Source organism: Melanerpes formicivorus, unplaced genomic scaffold (assembly GCF_026170545.1).
Source record: "Melanerpes formicivorus ecotype bairdi unplaced genomic scaffold, bMelFor1.0.p_v2 SCAF_8, whole genome shotgun sequence".
NCBI classification, from domain to species: domain Eukaryota; kingdom Metazoa; phylum Chordata; class Aves; order Piciformes; family Picidae; genus Melanerpes; species Melanerpes formicivorus.
Genome location: NW_027142360.1, coordinates 9,287,632 through 9,310,414, shown reverse-complemented (window position 1 = coordinate 9,310,414; position 22,783 = coordinate 9,287,632). Strand labels below are relative to the sequence as shown.

Here is a 22,783-nt window from a genome sequence, read left to right as displayed (position 1 = left end):
GGAAGAACCTAATTTACACTGGCATAGAACCACCTCAAATGCTTCTTAAGTTTGCCTCTACATTTTTCATCTCTGATGAAAGAAGACTCTTTGAAATCACAAAAAGTAAGTTTCTGATCTCCACTGGAAAAATGTTAGGGATTTTTTGTTGGTGGTTCCCCCCCCAACAAGGCTTCATGCAATAGCAGGTTTCAGGAAAGTGCCCAGCAGGATGAGATATCAAACTTTAAAGTGAATCATTGTTAATTGTTGCCACACAGGTTTTCTCTGCACTTCTTCATCTCCCAGGCAGTCTGTTCTCGAGTAGTCACAGAATCCTTTGGGTGGGAAAAGATCTTTAGGATCATCCAGTCCAACCATTCTCAAACTCTGACAAGGTTGGGATTAAACCATGTCCCTCAGCATCACATCTCTGCCTCTCTGAAACACCTCCAGGAATGGGGATTCAACCACCTCTCTGGGAAGCCTGTTCCAGTACTTGAGAACCCTTTCAGTGAACAAGTTTCTTCTGATATCCAATTTGAAAACCCCCAAACTGAGGGACTATTCAAGCATTCTGGATAAATCCCTTTAGAATAAATTCATATCTGAAAGGGATAGTAAATACCCGATCCTCTTTCAACAAAAGACAGTAACATTCCCACGACTGCATCAGGAAACAAGGACACCAGTGAATTCACTTCTTTCATTGGGTCACATGCCAAGGATTTCTGCACCATACAAAAACCAAATGACAAATAAAAGCTGACAAAGTTATGGATGACTTCACTTTAATACGGTGATGTTCACTCCTGTGAACGTGCATGCACCATCCTCACACACAGACTCAGATAAGCATGCAAAAAAGGCTGCCTTTGCCCTGCAAAATTACCAGTCTTAGAGCAAGACCAGCTCATTGAGAGATACAGAGAAGGAGACAAATGTCCAAAGATTCTGCAAGAGCCACATAAAGCCTGCTTGCAAGAACTCAGTGATGCATCAGCTCATGGATGATTCCCTGCTTATTGGCATGAGCAACAAAAGGATGTTGTCAGTTGAGATGGGAGCAAGGAAGCGCAGTGACAAAAAGTTGCATTTTATCTTGTCTGAGAGGCTGTTTCAAATTGCCTTTTCTCTGAGTCTGTCTTAAGGCGTATAAACAACTTCTTTTCAGTCAGACTAGATGAAGATGATAAACAACTCATTCAGTACATGAAAACAAGGCCTAATAAAGGCCAAGAAAAGGGGGGGTGGGGAGGGGAGGAAGGAAGCAATTCTTTGTTACCCATGAAGAATGGGGGTTGTGGGAACTGTTGCCACAAAATGAATTTTTAAGTCCTTAGCAAAACTGTACTCAGCAAGAGGGTACTGTTGGCTAAGTCCTGGAAAGGCTGAAGTCAGCTGAAACACTGCTATTGACTTTGGTGTAACCAGGCTTCACTCGACCTATTTTGCAACACCTCTTGCTACTCATTTTCCCACCATGATTCTTTTGGTGCTTAACAGTCCAGCATACACATTTTTCTGCTTAGTGACCGTCTGTCACTGATGTAACTGCTGTGCTGACCACAGCTACAGCCATGATAAGATGAGAGGGTGCCAGCACTGGCTACCACTTGTAGGACAGATCCAAAGCTGGGAATTGGCACTGTAAAAAGTCTGCTGAAAACAGAGCCAGGGAAGCAGCGCCGGAGAGCTTAAATGAGGTCATTGCCCTTTTTGAAGGCCTTGCTTGATGCCCTAGGCTGAAAAGCTCCTGTTTGCTATGTTCATATACTGCCCAAAATATCACATGGACTCTCAAGGCCTCTTCCATTTGTTCTGTCTGTGAAGCAAAAGGAAGAGTGGTTCAGCAGAGAGATCTGTTTATGTAAAGTAGAAAGGGTGTTTGCAGTATTTCTCCCCAACACATTCCCCATGCAGAAACCTTCATTTTAATTGTCCCCAGAGATTTCTAGGCATAGATCTAGATGTGCAGTAACACCATACATTGAATTTGAATGACTATAAAGGGCTTGAGGGACTTGTTATAAAAAGCATCATACTCATAGCAAGGATTATTTATCTTTGGATTTCTCATTCCTTCTTCTGGCACAACAGTGGATCACAGAGTGGATCTGTGTAGCCTTTGCATTTATTGTCTCCTTTCACCTAAACTGTTTCCTATTGAGACTAGTCCCATCATTTAAATTTGCAGCATTGCTCCTGAACAACAAGCTACATTGTGAATGTGCCAAGCCCTGCTGCAAGAGAAGGGAACTGAGACAAGCCAGTGGGTTTTAGATTGAGGGAAAAGCTGGAGATGGACTGGATGGAGGAATGTCTGTTAATGAATTAGCCTACAAATACGTTAGCTAGCCTAACGCCCAGAATACACTACGCATTCCTATTCTTGGCATGTTCACAACCTCATTAAAAATCATCAACAGAGAGAAAGAGTTATTTGCTTTGTGTTATTTCACGACCTGCAGGCAGGTCTAACTCGGCTTTTCTCTGCAAGCCAAGAAATAAAGGCATACGAGAGCAGCTCCCTGCAGCCTTCACCGTGCCCCCTGGAGAGGGAGCACTGGCAACTCTCCATCTGCCTGTTTCCCACTATATAAAGTACTTTCAGTTTCCTGAAGCAGAGACTGGTTGAAGCAGACTGCCAGAGCTGGGACTGCAGCACAGAGAGATCATACCCCAGACAGGAGAGACCTGAGCTCCACTCTGTTTAGTCCTTGGTGCGCATGATCGGGGGAAAAGACGAGCATGTATGCTGGGACACGAGGTTTGCCTCATTTTAGTAGCAACAAGTAGTGCAACAAGCAGCAAGTAGTGATCCCTTGGGGACAGGAATAATCAGCAACACAAAATGTAAGCTTGTTCAAGCAGAACGGTGCCATTGAGCCCTGCATTTCGGAGGGTATGGCACTAATGACTTTACCATCTCCAATGGGAAACTGAGGACATTTCTGAGGGCACCACAGGCTTAACTGTCACCTGTCATGCTTCTTGCCAGAGTACAGCAGGCAGAGGAGAGAGCTAGCAGGCATACTCTCGTGGCTGCTAGGCATTCCCCAGCGTATATTTGCAGCTAGGTGGGACAGGTACTCAACTACAGAATACAGAATTAAGCAGGTTGGAAAAGACCTTGGAGATCATCAAGTCCAACCAACTAGATACAGCAAAGGGTATCTCTGAGGGAGCTACCTATGAATACCACCAAAGGTTGAAGTAATGTTAGCATCCACTACCACCTTCACTGCACTGACTTCTTTCCATTGGCAGCTGTAAGGAAAGCCTCATTACCATGGGACTTAATAGGTTGCAAACACTTTGGTCACACCTCATAAAACTGTAAGTAAGGAGATGTTACACACATGAGAAATTGGTCTATCAGCATTACACAGTACATTTATCCCTATCTGACTGAATGGCTCACTAGATAAGCCCCATCAGGAAGAGACAGCAACACATTCACATTTCAGTGTAATCCACCTGAGTTTCTACTAGGAATGCAGCCCCTGCGCTCACACTACTGAAGCACAGGACATAAGGAATTGTCCTCTTCATTCATCCACACTTAGCCATTCAGCTCCTGCGTTAGGAAGGTTAGCTAGGGCAGCAGTAGGTGGCCAAGCATGCTACACTATTACTAAGACAGTTGACTTCCAAAAGCTGTTTCAAAACAGGCTACTCAGATGGCAGCCTTTATTCCTCCATACTAAGATGGATTACTCACTCAAAAAGAAAACCTCTCTGCCCCCTTTCTAACAAAGGCATATCCTCTGGACAAAAGGCAAAGCCAGCCTCCCCCATCATTCCTAAGTTTTGTTCTTCACCTATCATGCAATTCCCAAGTCAGAGAATGATGGTACCCAAATACTTATCTGAACCATAGAATCAATAAGGTTGGAAGAGACCTCAAAGATCATCAAGTCCAACCTGTCACCACAGACCTCATGGCTAATAAACCATGGCACCAAGTGCCATGTCCAATCCCCTCTTGAACACCTCCAGGGATGGTGACTCCACCACCTCCCTGGGCAGCACATTCCAATGGCTAACAACTCACTCTCTGAAGAACTTTCTCCTCACCTCCAGCCTAAACCTCCCCTGGTGCAGCTTGAGACTGTGTCCTCTTGTTCTGGTGCTGGTTGCCTGCATGACTTACAAGTTCCTACTAAGCATTTTAAGCCTGAGGGAGCTCATATTTGGAATTAAGAGCAAATTACTTTAATTATAATAATCACCTGGAACCCAGTGTCCTCCTGAAGCCTATCCGAACCTTCTTAAGTTGGTGACCAGTACATTTTACATTGAGAAAAATACAACCATTGGAGATTGAGGATGGAGCCAGGCTCTTCTCTGATGTCTAAAGCTAGGACAAGGGGAAATGGGTGCAAGCTGGAGCAGAGGAGGTTCCAGGGGAATATAAGGAGGAACTTTTTCACTGTGAGGGTGCTAGAGCCCTGCAGCAGGCTGCCGAGAGAGGTTGTGGAGTCTCCTTCTCTGGAGACATTCCAAACCTGCCTGGATCTGCTCCTGTGTGACCTACTCTAGGTGACCCTGCTCTGGCAGGGGGGTTGGACTGGATGATCTTGGAGGTCCCTTCTAGCCCCTAACATTCTGTGATTCCATCTCTATTTAGGAATCCTGGGAAGAAGAGTGGGGGGACATCTTTGTGTTCAAATTATTTCACCAGCAGCAATCTGACATCCTGCTAACACTCCAGTGACATTTACATGAGCCATACCACAAAAACCAAACAACTGGATGAAAAAATAAAACTATGTAATATTTCCACAAATTCCTGCTCATTCTTCTGCCAGGGGGTAAGTGCCAGGCATGAAATGGAACCAAACTTAGGCCTCAAAGATAAGGCAGCAGTGGAATTAATTTAGAAGTATCTCATAAAAAAAGGAAACTACTGACTACAGTGAACTAACCTAATGCAATCCAATCACTGAATAATTCAAACACACACAGAGTAAAAAATGCTATAAACTGAACAACATGGCTTTTAACAATAAAATTCATTAAGAATAAGAAAGGCTAACAGGTGGGCAGGGTATAAAGGACAAAATTTAGACACTGGCTTTCCTAGAAGCAAAGGTCTCATTGCACCTGTAGGTGGAAGTCTTGGTATATGAACGAGTTCACTGCCAGAAAAAAACCCCTGATGGAGAAAGAACCTCTTTTTCACGTCCTTTTTGTTCCAAAAAGCTACAATAAAACAAACAAAACAAATATAATTGTGTGGCCTTCGGGCAGACTAGAATCCACTCTCATTTTTATACCCTCAGTCAGATAGCTGATATGGCCTGTAGTTACTTGTAGCCATCAGAAGTTTGTTGTTCCTGTAGATTCTCATCTGTGACCACATCCTTTAATTATTCTTCTGCTTGCAACATTTGTCCCTACAAAGCAGATGGACTTTGACTAGAAATCCCAGAGAGTCCTCAGGGCAGTTATCCAGCCTCTCTGGCCATCTCTGCCCATGCTTTCCACTTCCTCTTTTAGTTCAACCTTTTTGCTGTACAATCCCACAGCATCACATCTTTAGTTGTGACTTTTAGGTACCATCAAAAGTGTTTCCCTGAGGTAGAATATTTGGGTTCTGCAGCCAAGGAGCAGCAACACACACAAGCATGGAGTGCTGTGAGAGCCTCCCTGCCTCTGCCAACAGATGCCCTTTCACTATGTCCCCTCCTTTCCTCAGCACACCACCGCCACATCACTCAGCTTTGCCCATGGCTCCCTCACATTCAGTGGCTTGCATTTTACCAGTGGGTAATTGTACAGCCCTGGGTACCAATACAAATAAGAATTATGCTCTTTGAAGCATTTTCCAAATACCTAATCCCTGCAAGATGCAACACTCATGGCTGAATTATCCTCATGAACACACTCCATGCTGCTTCTGTCTTAGGTAGCTCCACAATCCCAAAGGGTCTTATACTTCTTTCAGTATGGCTCAGTAGCCATAACAATGCAGAAGCTGGATCATGTTTGCTTTCAACATTCTCCTGTTCCCATAATCCCAGAGGTGGAATTGATGTGTAGGGTTTTTTGAGTGCCCAAGGGCTTGAAAGTCTGTCTGTCAAAGGTACTGGTGTGTGCTTAGATTTGCTCTGTTATTACCTAGGCAAAAGGAGTGATTGACACTCAGCCACTCTAGATTTGAAGTGGAAAGGTTGAGTCAGGGCAGCCATTCCTCTTATCCTGCCTGTGGACCAAACTGACAGTTTGCAGCCAGTTCTAATTCTTTCCTTCCTCTCTGCTACATTTGGAAAGGTCAGCATCTATTTATGTGTTTGCACTGACTGAGATAAAGCCAATTTGGCATATGCATTATTGCAGATAAACTCCAGAAAAAATCAGGCTCACCGAAAACAACCTGGCTAAGCAACTTGGCTGAAGACATTTTAGCAAGCCCATAGAGACCACAGCACAGATCCAATGACCAACAGGGACAGAAAGCCAAATTTTCAAACAAAAATTGAAAAAACAAACTGACAAGGAGCCAACCAGCTGCACTTGCAGCCCAGAAGGCATCCTGGGCTGCACTGAAAGAAGTGAGGCCAACAGATTAAGGCTCTGCTCTGGTGAGACCTCACCTGGAGTACTGCAACCAGCTCTGGAACCCTCAACACAGGAAGGACATGGACCTGATAGAGTGGGTCCAGAGGAGGGCCATAAACATGATCAGGGGGCTGGGAAACCTCTCCTACAAAGACAGGCTGAGGGAGCTGGGGTTGTTCAGCCTGGAGAAGAGAAGGCTCCAGGCAGACCTAATAGCAGCTTTCCAGTACCTGAAGGGGGCTACAAGGCAGCTTCAGAGGGACAGTTTGCAAAGGCCTGCAGTGATAGGACAAGGGGCAACGGTTCAAAATGAGAGAAAAGTAGACTTATATTGGATGTTAGGAACAAGTTCCTGGCCATGAGGGTGGGGGAACACTGGAACAGGTTACCCAGGGAGCTAGTCGAGGTCTCATCCCTGGAGATATTGAAGGTCAGGCTGGACAAGGCTCTGAGCAAGCTGATCTAGTAGAGAATGTCCCTGATGACTACAGGGAGGTTGGACTGAATAACCTTTGGAGGACCCTTCCAACCAAAACCATTCTATGACTCTAAGATAAAATACAGCAAGATTCCTGTTTAGCTTTGAGGTTAAAGTTAGTAACTGGTTCAGAACTGAGAAATACTCTGCAAGCACAAAATGTCTTAAGCCCAGCAAGCTGATGTGCGTGGAGCCTTTTTTGTTTATTCCAGATGAAATATTTTGTTTATTATATCAAAGTAGCTGCAGCCCTTTACATTCCTGTTGCATTCTCTGAGCATTTCAGAGTATTATTCATATTTTAAGAGTGGTTTCAAGCTTCTGGATACTTTTGAAAGGGATATACATCTTCACAAAAACCACTTGCCAGTCGCTAGCAAGCTAATAGACATCATTCTTCAAAGCAGAAGACTGGAAAACCTAGGTGAGTATTTTTCTTGAAACAGAAAGAGAGAGGTAGAAAAAGTACTTTCTCTAAGAATTTATTACAAATAGATTTTCCTAAGCTTTTAAGCCTAGCAGGTTTCATCTGATAAATGTCTACAAAGTTCCTCTGGGAAAAATACATAGGAATAACATATCAAGTTAGAGACAGTGGTACTTCCAAGAACAGAGTGAGTAGCAGTGAGTAGTCCTTGTCAGAAATGAACTGCTGCTCAGTTCATTAAAGGGATAGCATCTCTAGCACTGGTCCTAGAGCTGCTTTCTAGCAGCACCCCTACAAAGCATCTATCCATCCTCTTTACAGTATGCTTGGCAAGCCTAAGGGACACTGATGTCCCAACAACTTACCTCATGCTGTCCCTCAGCAGTTTGCCTCTCCAGGGCTTTCTAAATATTTGTTCTTGATTCTGAATAACTGATAAGCTTTGAAGACAGGGCTTAGGACCTTGGGAACCACTGGAGTTGCCAAGATCCTGATTCCTCTCTAACCAGCATTTACTTCTCTGAAGGACCCTACCTGCTCTTTTCTGTGAGAGGAGGTGGGACACCACTGTAGCCAGGCAGAGTGCTATGTTTTAATCCAAAGATAACCAAATCCTCAATCCCTCACAAAATAGTGACCTCTCTGTGTCAGCTCAGATGGGCCTTTTCTGAGACAACACTGCAAAGGAAGTACACATTTTGAGCAGCTGCTGCCAATATCTTTGTGTGGTACAAAGTCCACAGCTCTGCCGAGGATTTCAGTTTTCTCCAATAAAAGGTGCACTGTTGTAGCAACAAATCTTACTACCCATCATAGAAAAGATTTACAGCTGCTACTCTGCAACACACAATAAACATTCTACCAGTCTCAAAGGCAGGGACTGAAATTCATTCCAGCCAGGTAGCTTCTTTCCAGCTGCACTGCAGGAAAAAACACTCACCATGCCTATTCCAGCATCTACTTGTTTGTTGAGCTTGCAGGGACACAGCAGCTGGGGAGCACCCTGAGGGAGGCAGAGGTTCATTAACCACTTCATGGCAACAGGCACAGCTGACTGACAAGAGAGTGAGTTGGCAGCCTGAACAAGAGACAGCTCCTCCACTCCTCCAGATGACATCTTAACACACCTCCTCTTCCTTACACTGAAGTTTCATAGAATTACAGAATCATTCAGGTTGAAAAAGACCCCTGAGATCATCAGGTCCAACCATTAACCCTACTCTGCCAAGTTCACCACTAAACCATATCGCTAAGCGCCACATCTAAATGACCTTTAAACACCTCCAGGGATGGTGACTCAACTCCCTCCCTGGGCAGTCTGTTCCAATGCCTGACCACTCTTTTAGGGAAAACATTTTTCCTAATGGCTAAACCTTCCCTGGTGCAGCATGAGGCTGTTCCCTCTAGTTCTATCCCTAATTACCTGCGAGAGGAGACCAGCATCTACCTCTCTCTATTGCCCCTTTCAGGTAGTTGTAGAGGGCGATAAGGTTTCTCTTTCAGCCTCCTCTTCCTCCAACTAGAGAGTCCCAGTTCCCAGCCATTCTTCATAAGACTCATTCTCTAGGCCCTTCACCAGCTCAATTGCTTTTGCTTCCCCTTACCCTTCCTCCACTAAAAGAAACTCATTCAAAGTCATAACTCACTTGCTGAGATCTAGAAACTACTTTTCTTTTTAAACTGAAAAATAACCTTTTTGATGTTTTATTTTCAAGATGAGTTTAACAAGCAAGAACTCTGCTACATGATTAACTGAAACAGAAATTAATTAAGAGCCCAGTGTGAATGACTCAGCACTAACTGGGAGGCTTAACAAATACCTATGCCTTTGATATGGGGAAAAGAAGTGAAAATGTAAATGTGTCCAGATGTGTGGCTTTCTTTAAATTGGCAGCTGCACAAAACATCTCTCCATCCACATACAAAATTCAGCACCATAAACTCACTTAATTAGTACAGGAACTGATCTTGAATAAAATACAAGAATCCTAGAGCAGTATTCCAAATTCCCAGTGCTTGAAAAACCTGCACTTAACCTGAAACATCTTTGCTGAGCAAAAACAAGCCACTTGTAGCATTCAAAACATAGCAACAACTGACAAAGTCAAGTTGTCCACTTCTACCTCTTGGGATTGTGTGACTTGCCATCAGTAGATTCCATTAACTTGGAATTAACCTAGACAGATTCACACAAAGCACTGTCACATCTCAGCTAAACAGATTTGAACTGAAGCACTCCTAGCTGAGGGATGGTGCTCCCAATGAGCATGTTCATTGACTGAAAGGCAGAAATCACCTTAAAGCAGCTGTAACTTAGCAGCTTAAAAATCAAGGCAAGTCTCTTGTGTACTTCAGCACACCTGAAAAGCAGCCAGGGGAGCACTGAAGTGTGCACAAACGTATCATGAGTTTCAGAATCCAGAAGTAAAGAAGCAGAGGAGATTGTTTTATATGGAGAAATGAAGACAGTTTCTGACAAGTGTTTAGCCTATTTACACTCATTTGTACCACAGCACCATTTAGCATGTCAGCAGTTACAGGAAAAAGATCAAAAGTTACTAACCTGTGGGAAGAGTGAGTAAGTTGCATTGTCAATAGTGACAGAATACAAAAATTCCCCATCAAACCAGAGGTTCTTTCCCATCGGGGAGTTCTGCTTTGTCATGGCAAAGAGCTGCCCAGGGTCACAGCATTCTTCCAGCAGTTTCCTAGTGAGAGCAACCAAAAGAGAAACAGCTGTATTAATTAAAGCTTTGGCTCACCTTCTGTGATGACCATCCCTCACACCTGAGATCCTGCCCCTCTCAGCTGCTCCAAAGTCATTTATCTTTCCAGCCAGCAGATGAACTCTTTTTCTACTCAGAGAAGGGCCAGAAAACCTGATTTTCTTTTAGAAAACCTTAGAAACAGTACAAAAGAAATCACTTCTGGGTGGCACAGAAACAGAATCAAGATTCAGCCAAAGAAACTCCATCCTTTACAACCTATTCTAACAGATAAAATACCAGTCTCCAACACATAGAGAAATCAGAGGAGCTTCTTCAAAACGGATTCTGAGTTACGTGAAAATTCGGCCCCAAACCTTATTCCTGGAGAGCAGGCCTTCTAAAACCTCAGTGACATAACTTAAGTATGGGAAAAAATGGCATCTCTCTCCAGTTACTAAACACCCTGGTCCTACCCAGCACCAGGGTAGGTTTAGGGTAGACATTAGGAAAAATTTTTCCACTTACAAATGAGTCAAGCATTGGAACAGGCTGCCCAGGGAGGTGGCTGAGTCACCAACCCCAGAGGTGATGCTTAGCGACATGGTTTAGTGATGATCTTGGTAAAGTTAATGGCTGGACCTGATGATCTCAAGGGTCTTTTCCAATCTGAATGGCTCTATGATTCTATGATACATTCACAGCAGTATTAGAACTTGCCTTCTGACTAAAGTCTTAACTTGAGACACCCCATCAATGTATATGCAGTGGATTTTCTACTTCTTGTTCCCTTGCTGAAACCACATCTGCTCTACACATTTAACTTCCCCAAAATACTCACTACTCAGCTTCAGCAAGAATTTGAGATCTGGTGAGGTGGTTGAAGGTTTTATTGAACAAAAAACCTCTGTAATTATTATGGCTTGGATGGGAGCACACTGCAATGGGTTAGGAACTGGCTGGATGGCCAAGCCCAGAGAGTGGTGGTGAATGGTGTCACATCCAGCTGGCAGCCAGTACTAGTGGTGTGCCCTAAGGATCAGTGCTGGGCCCCATGCTCTTTAACATCTATATTGATGATGTGGATGAGGGCATTGAGTGCATCATCAGTAAATTTGCTGATGACATCAAGCTGGGGGCAGAAGTTGATCTGCTGGAGGGTAGAGAGGCTCTGCAGAGGGACCTCGACAGGCTGGACAGATGGGCAGAATCCAACGGCATGAGACTGAACACATCCAAGTGCCGGGTTCTGCACATTGGCCACAACAACCCCATGCAGTGCTACAGGCTGGGGTCAGAGTGGCTGGAGAGCAGCCAGGCAGAGAGGGACCTGGGGGTACTGGTTGATGGTAGGCTGAACATGAGCCTGCAGTGTGCCCAGGCAGCCAAGAGGGCCAATGGCATCCTGGCCTGAATCAGGAACAGTGTGGCCAGCAGGAGCAGGGAGGTCATTCTGCCCTTGTACACTGCACTGGTTAGGCCACACCTCGAGTCCTGTGTCCAGTTCTGGGCCCCTCAGTTTAGGAAGGAGGTTGACTTGCTGGAACGAGTCCAGAGAAGGGCAACAAAGTTGGTGAGGGGTTTGGAACACAAGCCCTATGAGGAAAGACTGAGGGAGCTGGGATTGCTCAGCCTGGAGAAGAGGAGACTCAGGGGTGACCTTATCACTCCCTACAACTACCTGAAGGGAGGTTGTAGACAGGCGGGTGATGGTCTCTTCTCCCAGGCAGCCAGTACCAGAACAAGAGGACACAGCCTCAGGCTGCGCCAGGGGAGGTTCAGGTTGGATGTTAGGAAGAAGTTCTATACAGAGAGAGTGATTGCCCATTGGAATGGGCTGCCCAGGGAGGTGGTGGAGTCACCATCATTGGAGGTGTTCAGGAGGAGACTTGATGGGGTGCTTGGTGCCATGGGTTAGCTGTTTGGGTGGGTTGGATTGGTTGATGGATTGGACGCGATGATCTTGAAGGTCTCTTCCAACCTGGTTTGGTTTATTCTAAATACAGGTTTATTCTAAATAATATCCTAAAATACAGAACAATGAAAAGCTCTGGATATCTGCAGGGCAGCAATAGCTACCTGATCTAGTGGAATATGTCCCTGCTCGCTGCAAGACCTTTGAAAGTCTCTTCCAACATAAACCATTCTATAATTCTATGATTAGCGACTACTAAAATGCTTCATATAGCTGTTCTCCGCTGTGAAGGACTTGCTGGAAGGTGTCCAGAGAAGGGCAACAAAGCTGGGGAGGGGTTTGGATCACAAGCCCTATGAGGAGAGGCTGAGGGAGCTGGGGTTGCTTAGCCTGGAGAAGAGGAGGCTCAGAGGAGACCTTCTTGATATCTACAACTACCTGAAGGGAGGTTGTAGCCAGGTGGGGGTTGGTCTCTTCTCATAGTATCATAGAATCAGTTGGAAGGGATCACAAGGATCATCCAGTTCCAACCCTCCTTCCAGGGGCAGGGACACCTCACACTAGATCAGGCTGGCCAGAGCCTCATCCAGCCTGGTCTTAAAACACCTCCAGGGACGGGGCCTCAACCACCTCCCTGGACAACACATTCCAGGGCTTCACCACTCTCATGGGGAAGAACTTCCTCCTCACATCCAGCCTGAATCTCCCCACCTCCAGCTTCATTCCATTCCCCCTAGTCCTATCACTACCTGAGATCCTGAGAAGTCCCTCCCCTGCCTTATTGTAGGCCCCCTTCAGATACTGGAAGGCCACAATTAGGTCACCTGGGAGCCTTCTCTTCTCCAGACTGAACAGCCCCAACTCCTTCAGTCTGTCCTCATAGGAGAGGTGCTCCAGCCCTCTGATCACCCTCCTGGCCCTTCTCCCAGGCTACCAGCACCAGAACAAGAGGACAGAGTCTCAAGCTGCACCAGGGGAGGTTTAGGCTGGGTGTTAGGATGAAGTTCTTCACAGAAAGAGTGGCCATTGGAATGGGCAGCCCAGGGAGGTGGTGGAGTCCCCATCACTGGAGGTGTTTAGGAAAAGACTTGATGGGGTGCTTGGTGCCATGGTTTAGTTGATTAGATGGTGTTGGGTGATAGTTTGCACTCAATCTCAAAGGTCTTCTCCAACCTGGTTAATTCTATTCTGTTCTATTCTATTCTAGGAAAGAGATTTTATTCAAAACCATGAAGCCATTCACAGCAAGATTTTGGGGTTTTTAGCACTTTTTTCAAGTTGTACAGCTACTTTATCTCTAACTTATGTCCCAAAGTACCATGTCTACATGTTTTTTGAAAACCTCCAAGGGACAATGACTCTACTACCTCCCTGGACATCCTGTTGCAATGCCTGACCACTCTTCCAGTGGTCTTCTAATATCCATTCTAAGCCTCCCCTGGTGCAATTTCAGGCCATTTTTTCTTGTCCTATTGCTTGTTACTGGGGAGAACAGGTCAACCCTCATCTCACTCCAACCTCCTTTGAGGTAATTGCGGAGAGCAATGAGGTCTCCCTCAGCCTCATTTTCTCCAGACCAAACAGCCTCAGTTTCCTCAGCCACTCCTCACCAGATCTGTTGTCCAGAACTTTCACCAGCTTTGTTGCCCTTCCTGGGACATGGTCCAGAAACTCAGTGTCCTTGTAGAGAGTTGCCCAAAACTGAACCCAATATTCAAGGTGTGGCTTCACCGGGGGGGGACAATCATTTCCCCAGTTCTGCTGGCCACACTATTCCTGATACAGGCAGGCAGACTGTTTTGGATATCACATTTTGTTCTAAGACAAGGGTCAGCTTCTACGATGAGCTACAAGGCAAGTTCTGCCCATGCAATATGCTAACCAGCCCCTCTGTCCCCACAGGCAGCCAGAGACCAGAGGTTTTTATGACAGCTCAATCCCAAGCTTGTGAGAGGCTGTATCATGGCTCAAAATTTCAATATTTTATCCATTTGACCCCTAAGCACCTCACTGCAGAGCATGAAGCTCCACCACATACCCAGAGGGGCTCATGACTCCAGAGCATGCTGCTGCTCAGACCAAAGAGCTATGAGCACTAACTTGTTCCCACATCTTCTCCATGAACTACTCCATCTGTACAAGCAAGAATTTCAGAAAATCACTGTTCTTAGGTGCATCACTCAACCCCAAATTAATGAAGTCTAGGACAAAACTGTGTCCAGTTCTAGACCCTACGATTCAAGAAAGACAGACCCTGGAGACAGGGTCCAAAGGAGGGCCATGACAATAATCAAAGGGCTGGAAAACTTGCCCTAAAAGGAAGGAACTCTTCCCTGGAGAAGACAAGATTCAGCGGGGTCTTCATCACAGCTTTCCAGTACTTGGATGGCAGTGACAAAGAGGATGCTCTCTTCACAAGGAGCCACATGAAGAAACGAAGGGCCAAAGAGTACAGGTTGCACTGCGAGAGGTTCATCTTTTACAGTAAGAACAATCATTCCCTGGAACAGCTTCTCCAGGGATGTGGTGGAGTCCTATCAAGATACAGTTGGACAAGATGCTAGATAATTTCATCTAAACTCCATTTATCACAAAAGGATGGATTAGGTGATCATTTGAGGCCAGTTATCACCTCAGAGGTTCTGTGATTCTGGATCTGTTTTCCCTTAGAGTGCCATTATGCTGTGTCAGCCAGAGCACCAATTTCCATCCCTAGAAACACCTGCTGATGCCCACATAAAGACTTCATCACAGAACTGTGAAAATCAAACTAGAGGACATTTTGAATCTCTTGCCAAACAGCCTTTACAGGACACTTTAAGGTAAGCAATTGAATACTGTTCCAAGCAAAAGATTTGAGAGCAGAGATTTTTCTGGCTACCTACAAACTCCAGTTTGCAGCCTGTGAAAATTAGATTCTCTCTCTGTCAAGTGGGAAGGAAAGAAATTTTGCCTATCTTTCCCCTCCTGTTCTTTGTATTTTCTATCCCCACAGCAATTTTTTCACGAAAGCATAAGGTAATCCAAGATGAGATGGAGCCTCAAGTGTACATATACTCATTTGTTATACAGTTGTGTAACATAACTTAAATTTACAAGTTAAATTCTGCAGCTTATATATTCTCTGGAAGTCTGGTCTGAGGAAAAAAACAGAAAAACAACAGACAACTCAGTGGAAAAGTATCTGGGGAATGTTTTATATTAATGAATCTTTCCTTAGCAAGGGTAAACTGATGAGCTAAGAAACAGCTCTTTGCACAATTCCCCTCTCCCCTTCCCATATATTAGACTATATAGAATAGAATACAATAGAATAGGCCAGACCAGGTTGGAAAAGACCTTTGAGATCATTGAGATTGAGTCCAACCTATCATCCAACACTATCTAATCAACTAAACCATGGCACCAAGCACCCCATCCAGTCTCTTCTTAAACACCTCCAGTGATGGTGACTCCACCACCACCCTGGGCAGCACATTCCGATGGCCAATCACTCTTCCTGTGAAGAACTTCTTCCTAACATCCAGCCTGAACCTCCCCTGGCACAGCTTGAGACTCTGTTCTGGTGCTGGTTGCCTGGGAGAAGAGGCCAACCCCCACCTGTATACAACTTCCCTTCAGGTAGTTGTAGAGAGCAATAAGGTCTCCCCTGAGCCTCCTCTTCTCCAGGCTAAGCAACCCCAGCTCCCTCAGCCTCTCCTCACAGGGCTTGTGCTCCAAACCCCTCCCCAGCTTTGTTGCCCTTCTCTGGACACATTCCAGCAACTCAACATCTTTCCTAAACTGAGGGGCCCAGAACTGGACACAGGACTCAAGGTGTGGCCTAACCAGTGCAGTGTACAGGGGCAGGATGACCTCCCTGCTCCTGCTGGCCACACTGTTCCTGATACAGGCCAGGATGCCATTTGCCTTCTTGGCCGCCTGGGCACACTGCTGGCAAACCTACTCATTCCCCTCCCCAAAACCACATTTTTTTCATTTCCCATTAAAACCTTTCCTAAAAAGAAAAACAAAAATAAAACCAAAACCAAACCTAGTATGAAAAGCAGTAGGTACTGCCTAGAAGGTCCACAGACAGGCACAAGCCCTGGTCCTCATGGGTGATTTCAACCACCCGGATATCTGCTGGAGGGACAACACAGCAAGGCACCAGCAATCCAGGATGTTCCTGGACTGCATAGAAGACAACTTCCTCCTCCAAATGGTGGAGGAACCAACAAGAAATGGTGCTATGCTGGACCTTGTTCTCACCAACAGGGAAGGGCTGGTAAGCAATGTGAGGCTCATAGACGGCCTTGGCTGCAGTGACCATGAAGCAGTTGAATTTAACATCCTCAGGGCAATCAGGAGGAAGTATTCCAAGCTCATGACCCTAGACTTTAGGCATGCAGATTTTGATCGCTTCAGGGATCTGCTAGCCAAAGTGTCATGGGACAAAGCCCTGGAGGGAAGAGGGACCCAGGACAGCTGGTCAGTATTCAAGGACCACCTCCTCTGTGTCCAGGAGCTCTGTGTACCAACAAAGAGAAAAGCAGGTAAGAATGCTAGGAGGCCTGCCTGGATGGGCAAGGAGCTACTGGACACACTATTACTTAAAAGGAAACTCTACAGGAAGTGGAGGGAAGGACAGGTAGAACAGGGGGAATACAAGGAAGCTGCCCGAGCAGCAAGAGTCCTGGTTAGGAAAGCCAAAGCAGAGTTTGAATTGAATCTAGCCAGGGAGATTAAAGGGAATACTAAGAACTTTTACAGGTATATTAATGGGAAGAAGAAGACTAGGGAAGGTGTGGGCCCCCTCAGAAAGGAAAATGGTGACATGGTCACATGTGATGAGGAAAAGGCTGAGGTACTTAATAACTTCTTTACCTCAGTCTTCACTGCAAGGGCCTCTAGCCACACTCCTGATGTTATGGAAGTCAAAGCCAGGGACGGGGAGGAAGAACTGCCCATTTTAAGTGCAGATCAGGTTCGTGATCATCTGAAGAACCTGAAAGTGTTCAAGTCCATGGGACCCGACGGGTTACACCCACGGGTGCTGAGAGAACTGGCAGATGAGGTTGCTAAACCCCTCTCTATTATATTTCAAAAGTCCTGGCAGTCTGGTGAAGTCCCCACAGACTGGAAAAGGGGAAACATTGCCCCCATCTTCAAAAAGGGCAAGAAGGAGGAACCAGGGAACTACAGGCCAGTCAGTCTCACCTCTGTGCCTGGAAAGATCATGGAACAGATCCTCCTGGAGTCACTACTCGCTCAAAAGAATAGTGAAGAGGTGATTGGGAACAGTCAGCATGGCTTTGCCAAGGGCAAATCCTGCCTGACCAACCTGGTGGCCTTCTATGAGCAGGTGACAAAATTAATAGATGAGGGGCAAGCAACTGATGTCGTTTACCTGGACCTGAGCAAAGCCTTCGACACTGTCCCACACCACATCCTGGTCTCCAAACTGGTGACACATGGGTTTGATTGGTGGACCACTAGATGGATAAGGAACTGGCTTGATGGCCGCACCCAAAGAGTGGCTGTCAATGGCTCCATGTCCCAGTGGAGGCCAGTGACAAGCGGAGTCCCTCAGGGATCAGTCCTGGGACCTGTCTTATTCAACATCTTTGTGGGGGACATGGACAGTGGCATTGAGTGCACCCTCAGCAAGTTTGCTGGTGACACCAAGCTGTGTGGTGCAGCAGACACGCTGGAGGGAAGGGAGGCCATCCAGAGGGACCATGACAGGCTGGAGAGGTGGGCACAAGCCAACCTCATGAAGTTCAATAAGAGCAAGTGCAGGGTCCTGCATCTGGGTCGAGGCAATCCCAGGCACAAATCCAGGCTGGGCAGTGACTGGCTGGAGGGTAGCCCTGAGGAGAGAGACTTGGGGGTGCTGGTGGACAAAAAGCTCAACATGAGCTCTCAGTGTGCACTTGCAGCCCGCAAAGCCAATCAGATCCTGGGCTGCATCAGGAGAAGTGTGGCTAGCAGGTCGAGGGAGGTGATCCTCCCCCTCTACTCAGCCCTGGTGAGACCCCACCTGGAGTACTGTGTCCAGTTCTGGAGCCCCTATTACAAGAGGGATGTGGAGGTGCTGGAACGTGTCCAGAGAAGGGCCACGAGGATGATCAGAGGGCTGGAGCACCTCTCCTATGAGGACAGACTGAAGGAGTTGGGGCTGTACAGTCTGCAGAAGAGAAGGCTCCGAGGAGACCTAATTGTCGCCTTCCAGTATCTGAAGGGGGCCTACAGGAAGGCTGGGGAAGGACTTCTCAGGATATCAGGTAGTGATAGGACTAGGGGGAATGGAATGAAGCTGGAGGTGGGGAGATTCAGGCTAGATGTGAGGAGGAGGTTCTTCACCATGAGAGTGGTGAAACCCTGGAATGGGTTGTCCAGGGAGGTGGTCGAGGCCCCGTCCCTGGGGGTGTTTAAGACCAGGCTGGATGAGGCTCTGTCCAGCCTGATCTAGTGTGGGGTGTCCCTGCCCATGGCAGGGGGGTTGGAACTAGATGATCCTTGTGGTCCCTTCCAACCCTGAATGAAACTATGAAACTATGAAACTATGAAATCACGAGTTCAAGCGTGCCCCTGTACGTACTAGCACTCTCATGAGCTTTCTGTCAGAATATAATGACAATTAAAAGTTTCACATTATTCAGCAAACCAAATCATCCTGAATCAAATTCCAAAACTGCAAAATGAGAAAAACTCTCTCAGAAAAATGTGCATGAAAAAGCAGAACACATTCAAAGGTGAACCTGAAGCGGCAGACTTTGCAGGCTCAGGGAATCTGAACTGAGCTTGATTAAAAGGTACAGCTCAAATGTTATGATAGAATTTGCAAACCTGAAGCAGCTTTTAGCCAAAGATATCAATTCACTGCAAGCATTCTTTCACTCACAGGAATATTAAACCTTTGAATCAAATTTATCTCCAATTCAGAGGAGACCTGTGTCCTCTGAGGATGAGGAAATGAGAGGAATTGCACAATTGGATGATTGGTATTGAAAAGGCACTGAGTCCCTCAGATCTCAGAGCACTTAAAGGACAAATTCCTGCTTGTGAGAGAAGCTACAGCAAAGTTACTTTGAGACTCTTACTTCAGGCCTCTAACATTTCAGCCAGAACTGGGCACCAAGGAGGTGATTAACTCCAAGGCAGCATTAGCACTGGACTGGCTCTGCAGATCAGCTCGAGCAGCTGCTGCCCTGCTTCTTCTCTTACCTAAAAATGCATCAACAATATCTTAATGTTACCTTGCAGCTCACTGATTAAAAGAAATGCAGAGAGTCAAGAATGAAACAGAGCAAGTTCACACCTGGACACATCCCCAGCTCATCTATTGACCATCATCAATCCAAGAACATTAAAAAACCAATATATCAAAAATCTAGTCCCACATCCCAGCTCCAAGGGTAGGCAGTAGCTAAGGCTTACAGCTGTAAGAGAGTTCTCACAAATAGCCACAAAATGGTTATACTTGTGGCCATTTTTTGCTCCAAACTGGCAGCCTGAGAATTTTATGGTGCTACAGAAGGCTAAAGAAGCCATTCAGTAACAATAAAATCACTGATTCAATTACAATCAGTGTGGCTGCATGAGCTTGTAGCTGCAGTTGGCACTTGGCTTATGAATATTCTGTGAAAACATCATTAGCTGGGTTTGATCACACACACATTAGATTTCCCTTTCCCAAAGAGCTCCATAGAATACTTGTAACTGGGATTTGGCTTGAAGAGCTTCTCATGGTGTTTAAAGTACCTATCCACAGAGTTCATGGCATGTTAGCCTGCACCTTAGGCAGGGTAGAAGACAGTAAGCATGAGGAAACTGAAAGTGGAATGTAGTGTTCTCTTACTGGAGCAGATGTCACACACACACCTAACTTGCCTTGTATCAAAGCTATGAGTAGAACATGAGCAAGCACCATGAATTTACTAGGAAGATGGAGGGAAGAGGCAATTGCCTGTCTGTTACCACCATATGCTCAGGGATGCACTGAATGAACTCCAAGTCACAGCACACAGAGACATGTGGTCTTTCTCCTTCACATCAACACCAAAACTGGTCTCAGTCTTGTCAAGTATTTTGGCATCATTCCTCTTTAGAGTATTGGTATCATCCTCTTTAGAGTATACTGTTGAGTATTTTGTAATCATGGAAAATACTGGCAGTTTCTTTCTTTACCCTTCTTCCAAACAAAGACAGACTCAGTGATTAAAATGTGAAGGATCTCAAGTCTTTCACCTATTCTCAGAAGACAGCACACCTTGTAATTCCCCAGACTTGCCTAAATTTCTGTACTCTAGAAACTGAGTGTGGCTCAGCTCCATCTCTAAACCTTCAGGTTATTTTTGATTATTCAATCTCTATCAGATTCTCCTTTAGATTTAAACTCAAATTCCAGATAGTATGATAAAGATACACAGTTACTTCAGGTGATGATGCATTCTCTCTTTTGATCAAAACTCTGGATTTTAAGAAAAATAAATGAAAATATGGTGTGTTTTTTCCTAACATTGCAAACAGGCATGATTCTTTTAACAGCATCACATCACCTCCATTCTTTCATTAATACTGTGTGTCCTTGTGGCCACGAAGACCAATGGCATCCTAGGGTGGATTAGAAGGGCTGTGGTTAGCAAGTTGACAGAGGTTCTCCTTCCCCTGTACTCTGCCCTGATGAGGTTGCATCTGGAATATTGTGTCCAGTGCTGGGCCCCTCACTTTAAAAAGAATCTCAGGGAACTGCTTGAAAGAGTCCAGGACTGAGTCACAAAGGTCATGAAGGGAGTGGAACATCCCCCTGCTGAGAAAAGGCTATGGAGCAGAGGAGCCTGAGGGGTGACCTCATTCATGTTTATAAAGATATGCAGGGCAGTGTCAGGAGGATGGAGCCAGGCTCTGCTCAGGGATGTGCAGTGACAAGTCAAGGGGTAGTGAGTGCAAGCTGGAGCAGAGGAGGTTCCAGGGGAACAAAGGAAGAATTTTTTCAATGTGAGTGTGCCAGAGCCCTGCAGCAGGCTGCCCAGAGAGGTTGTGGAGTCTCCTTCTCTGGAGACATTCCAAACCCATCTGGATGAGTTCCTGTGTGACATACTTTTGGTGATCCTGCTCTGGCACAGGGGTTGGGCTGGATGATCTCTGGAGGTCCCCTACAGCCCCTAACATTCCATGATTCTATGAAGTGCAAAGGAGGACTGAACTACTTAACATTTACACTGTAGAAGTACAGATGAAACCCAAATTTGCCAGGGACTACCTTTATTAATGAACAATGTTCATGAACTAGAAGAAATAAGGGTATTTCTCAGAACAGAAGTCTACCTGAACATCTGACAGCTCCGAAGTTTATCTTTCCTCATGCCAATTCCTTTACTTACAAACAGAGCAGATTTGATCTGGAAAGCTATTGAAACACAGAATTGCTTCTCTTTTCAGAGAAAATACATTTTGGTTCATGCAAGCTTGCTTCACACTTCTATGCACAAAGACTACTTCTAACTCTGACACAAATTACTATGTATGAATTATAGAGTAGGAATTGTAGCATTCAGTCAGACAAAGTTTTTCAAAGACTCTCATATCAGATGCATAAAGAGCTATATATAAGTAAACCACCACTAATTGTGGCTTGCAATAGCAGAAACAGCACTCCAGTGCTGCTTTATTCCTCACACAGTAAAATCTAGTGGAGTGCAGGATGCTTACAAGTTGCTCCCAATGAAACCCCAGCCTCATCCAGGAGAGACAGCAGCAGCAGCTCATCTTATCACCTAGGAGCAGCCACATTCCCTTGAGCAGTGATGAATTTGAGAGTGAGCTCAACCATCAGCTGACAGTTTCTGGCCAACAGCCAGTAGCTCAAGAGAAATGACCTCACATGATGCTGAAATTCACTTTCACTGCACCAGACTGATCCTTTGCTTTGCTAATGCCACCCCCACCAGCCTCTAAATACAACTGCATTTCAGGGTCCATCCCAGGGAAGACACAGGGCTCATCTTGCTTCTTTTGCAGTATTTGAAATGCAAACACCTCTATGGCCGGGTTACTCCAAGGCTTCTTAGTAGCACAGATAGCTTCTTTTAGGGTGTGATTCATCTCAAACTAAACAGATACCAATTTCCTCTCCAATGGCCATAAAGAGATGAACTACCTTAGATGGAGACATCTACATTTGTCAGTTTAATTCTAATCCATAAAGCCAAACCTGCTGCTCCAAACCCTAGGAAGCCCATCAAGGCTCTGAAGTTCACACAAGCTGCAAAGGAGGGACTTTAGGTCTTCTGTCTCTCTACAGCACCTCACAGAAGGATGCTATTTGACAGCAGATTCATCTGGTGATCTTCTAGTTCTGTTCATACAGTCCTCACAGTGGGCTGTCAGAAAGATGAGTTGGCACAACTGCATGAACTGGTAGTTTTGTCAGAGAGAATTCAGAGGCAAAGGGGAGTGGAGCAGGGGGAACAGATTAATTGCTTCATGTGGTATTCTTCTTATTTTTTATCTTGTAAACCTGGCAGGAGGAGAGCAGCTTTCACAGAGATGAGGTGAAATTAATGAATCACTCTCCTGCAAAATAGCAGAACCATCAGCTGAGACAGAAAGTTACAATACATATCAGTGCAGCTGCAGCAGGGGAAAAAGGAGTCGTTCTTAACACTTCCTTCCTTTATCATTCACCTCCTTACCACTTCCTTCCAGCAAAACTGCTGCTTGCTTTC

General features: G+C 45.5%; 1 protein-coding gene across 2 annotated transcripts in view; it reads right to left on the bottom strand.

Moving 5' to 3' along the window:
* ST8SIA1 (ST8 alpha-N-acetyl-neuraminide alpha-2,8-sialyltransferase 1) overlaps positions 1-22,783 on the bottom strand; it is a 126,619-nt gene that overhangs the window by 78,637 nt on the left and 25,199 nt on the right. For both annotated transcript variants that reach the window (XM_068141955.1, XM_068141956.1), the window contains exon 2: positions 10,015-10,159. In XM_068141955.1, the coding sequence (XP_067998056.1) occupies positions 10,015-10,159 (145 nt within the window). The remainder of the gene's footprint in view (positions 1-10,014; positions 10,160-22,783) is intronic.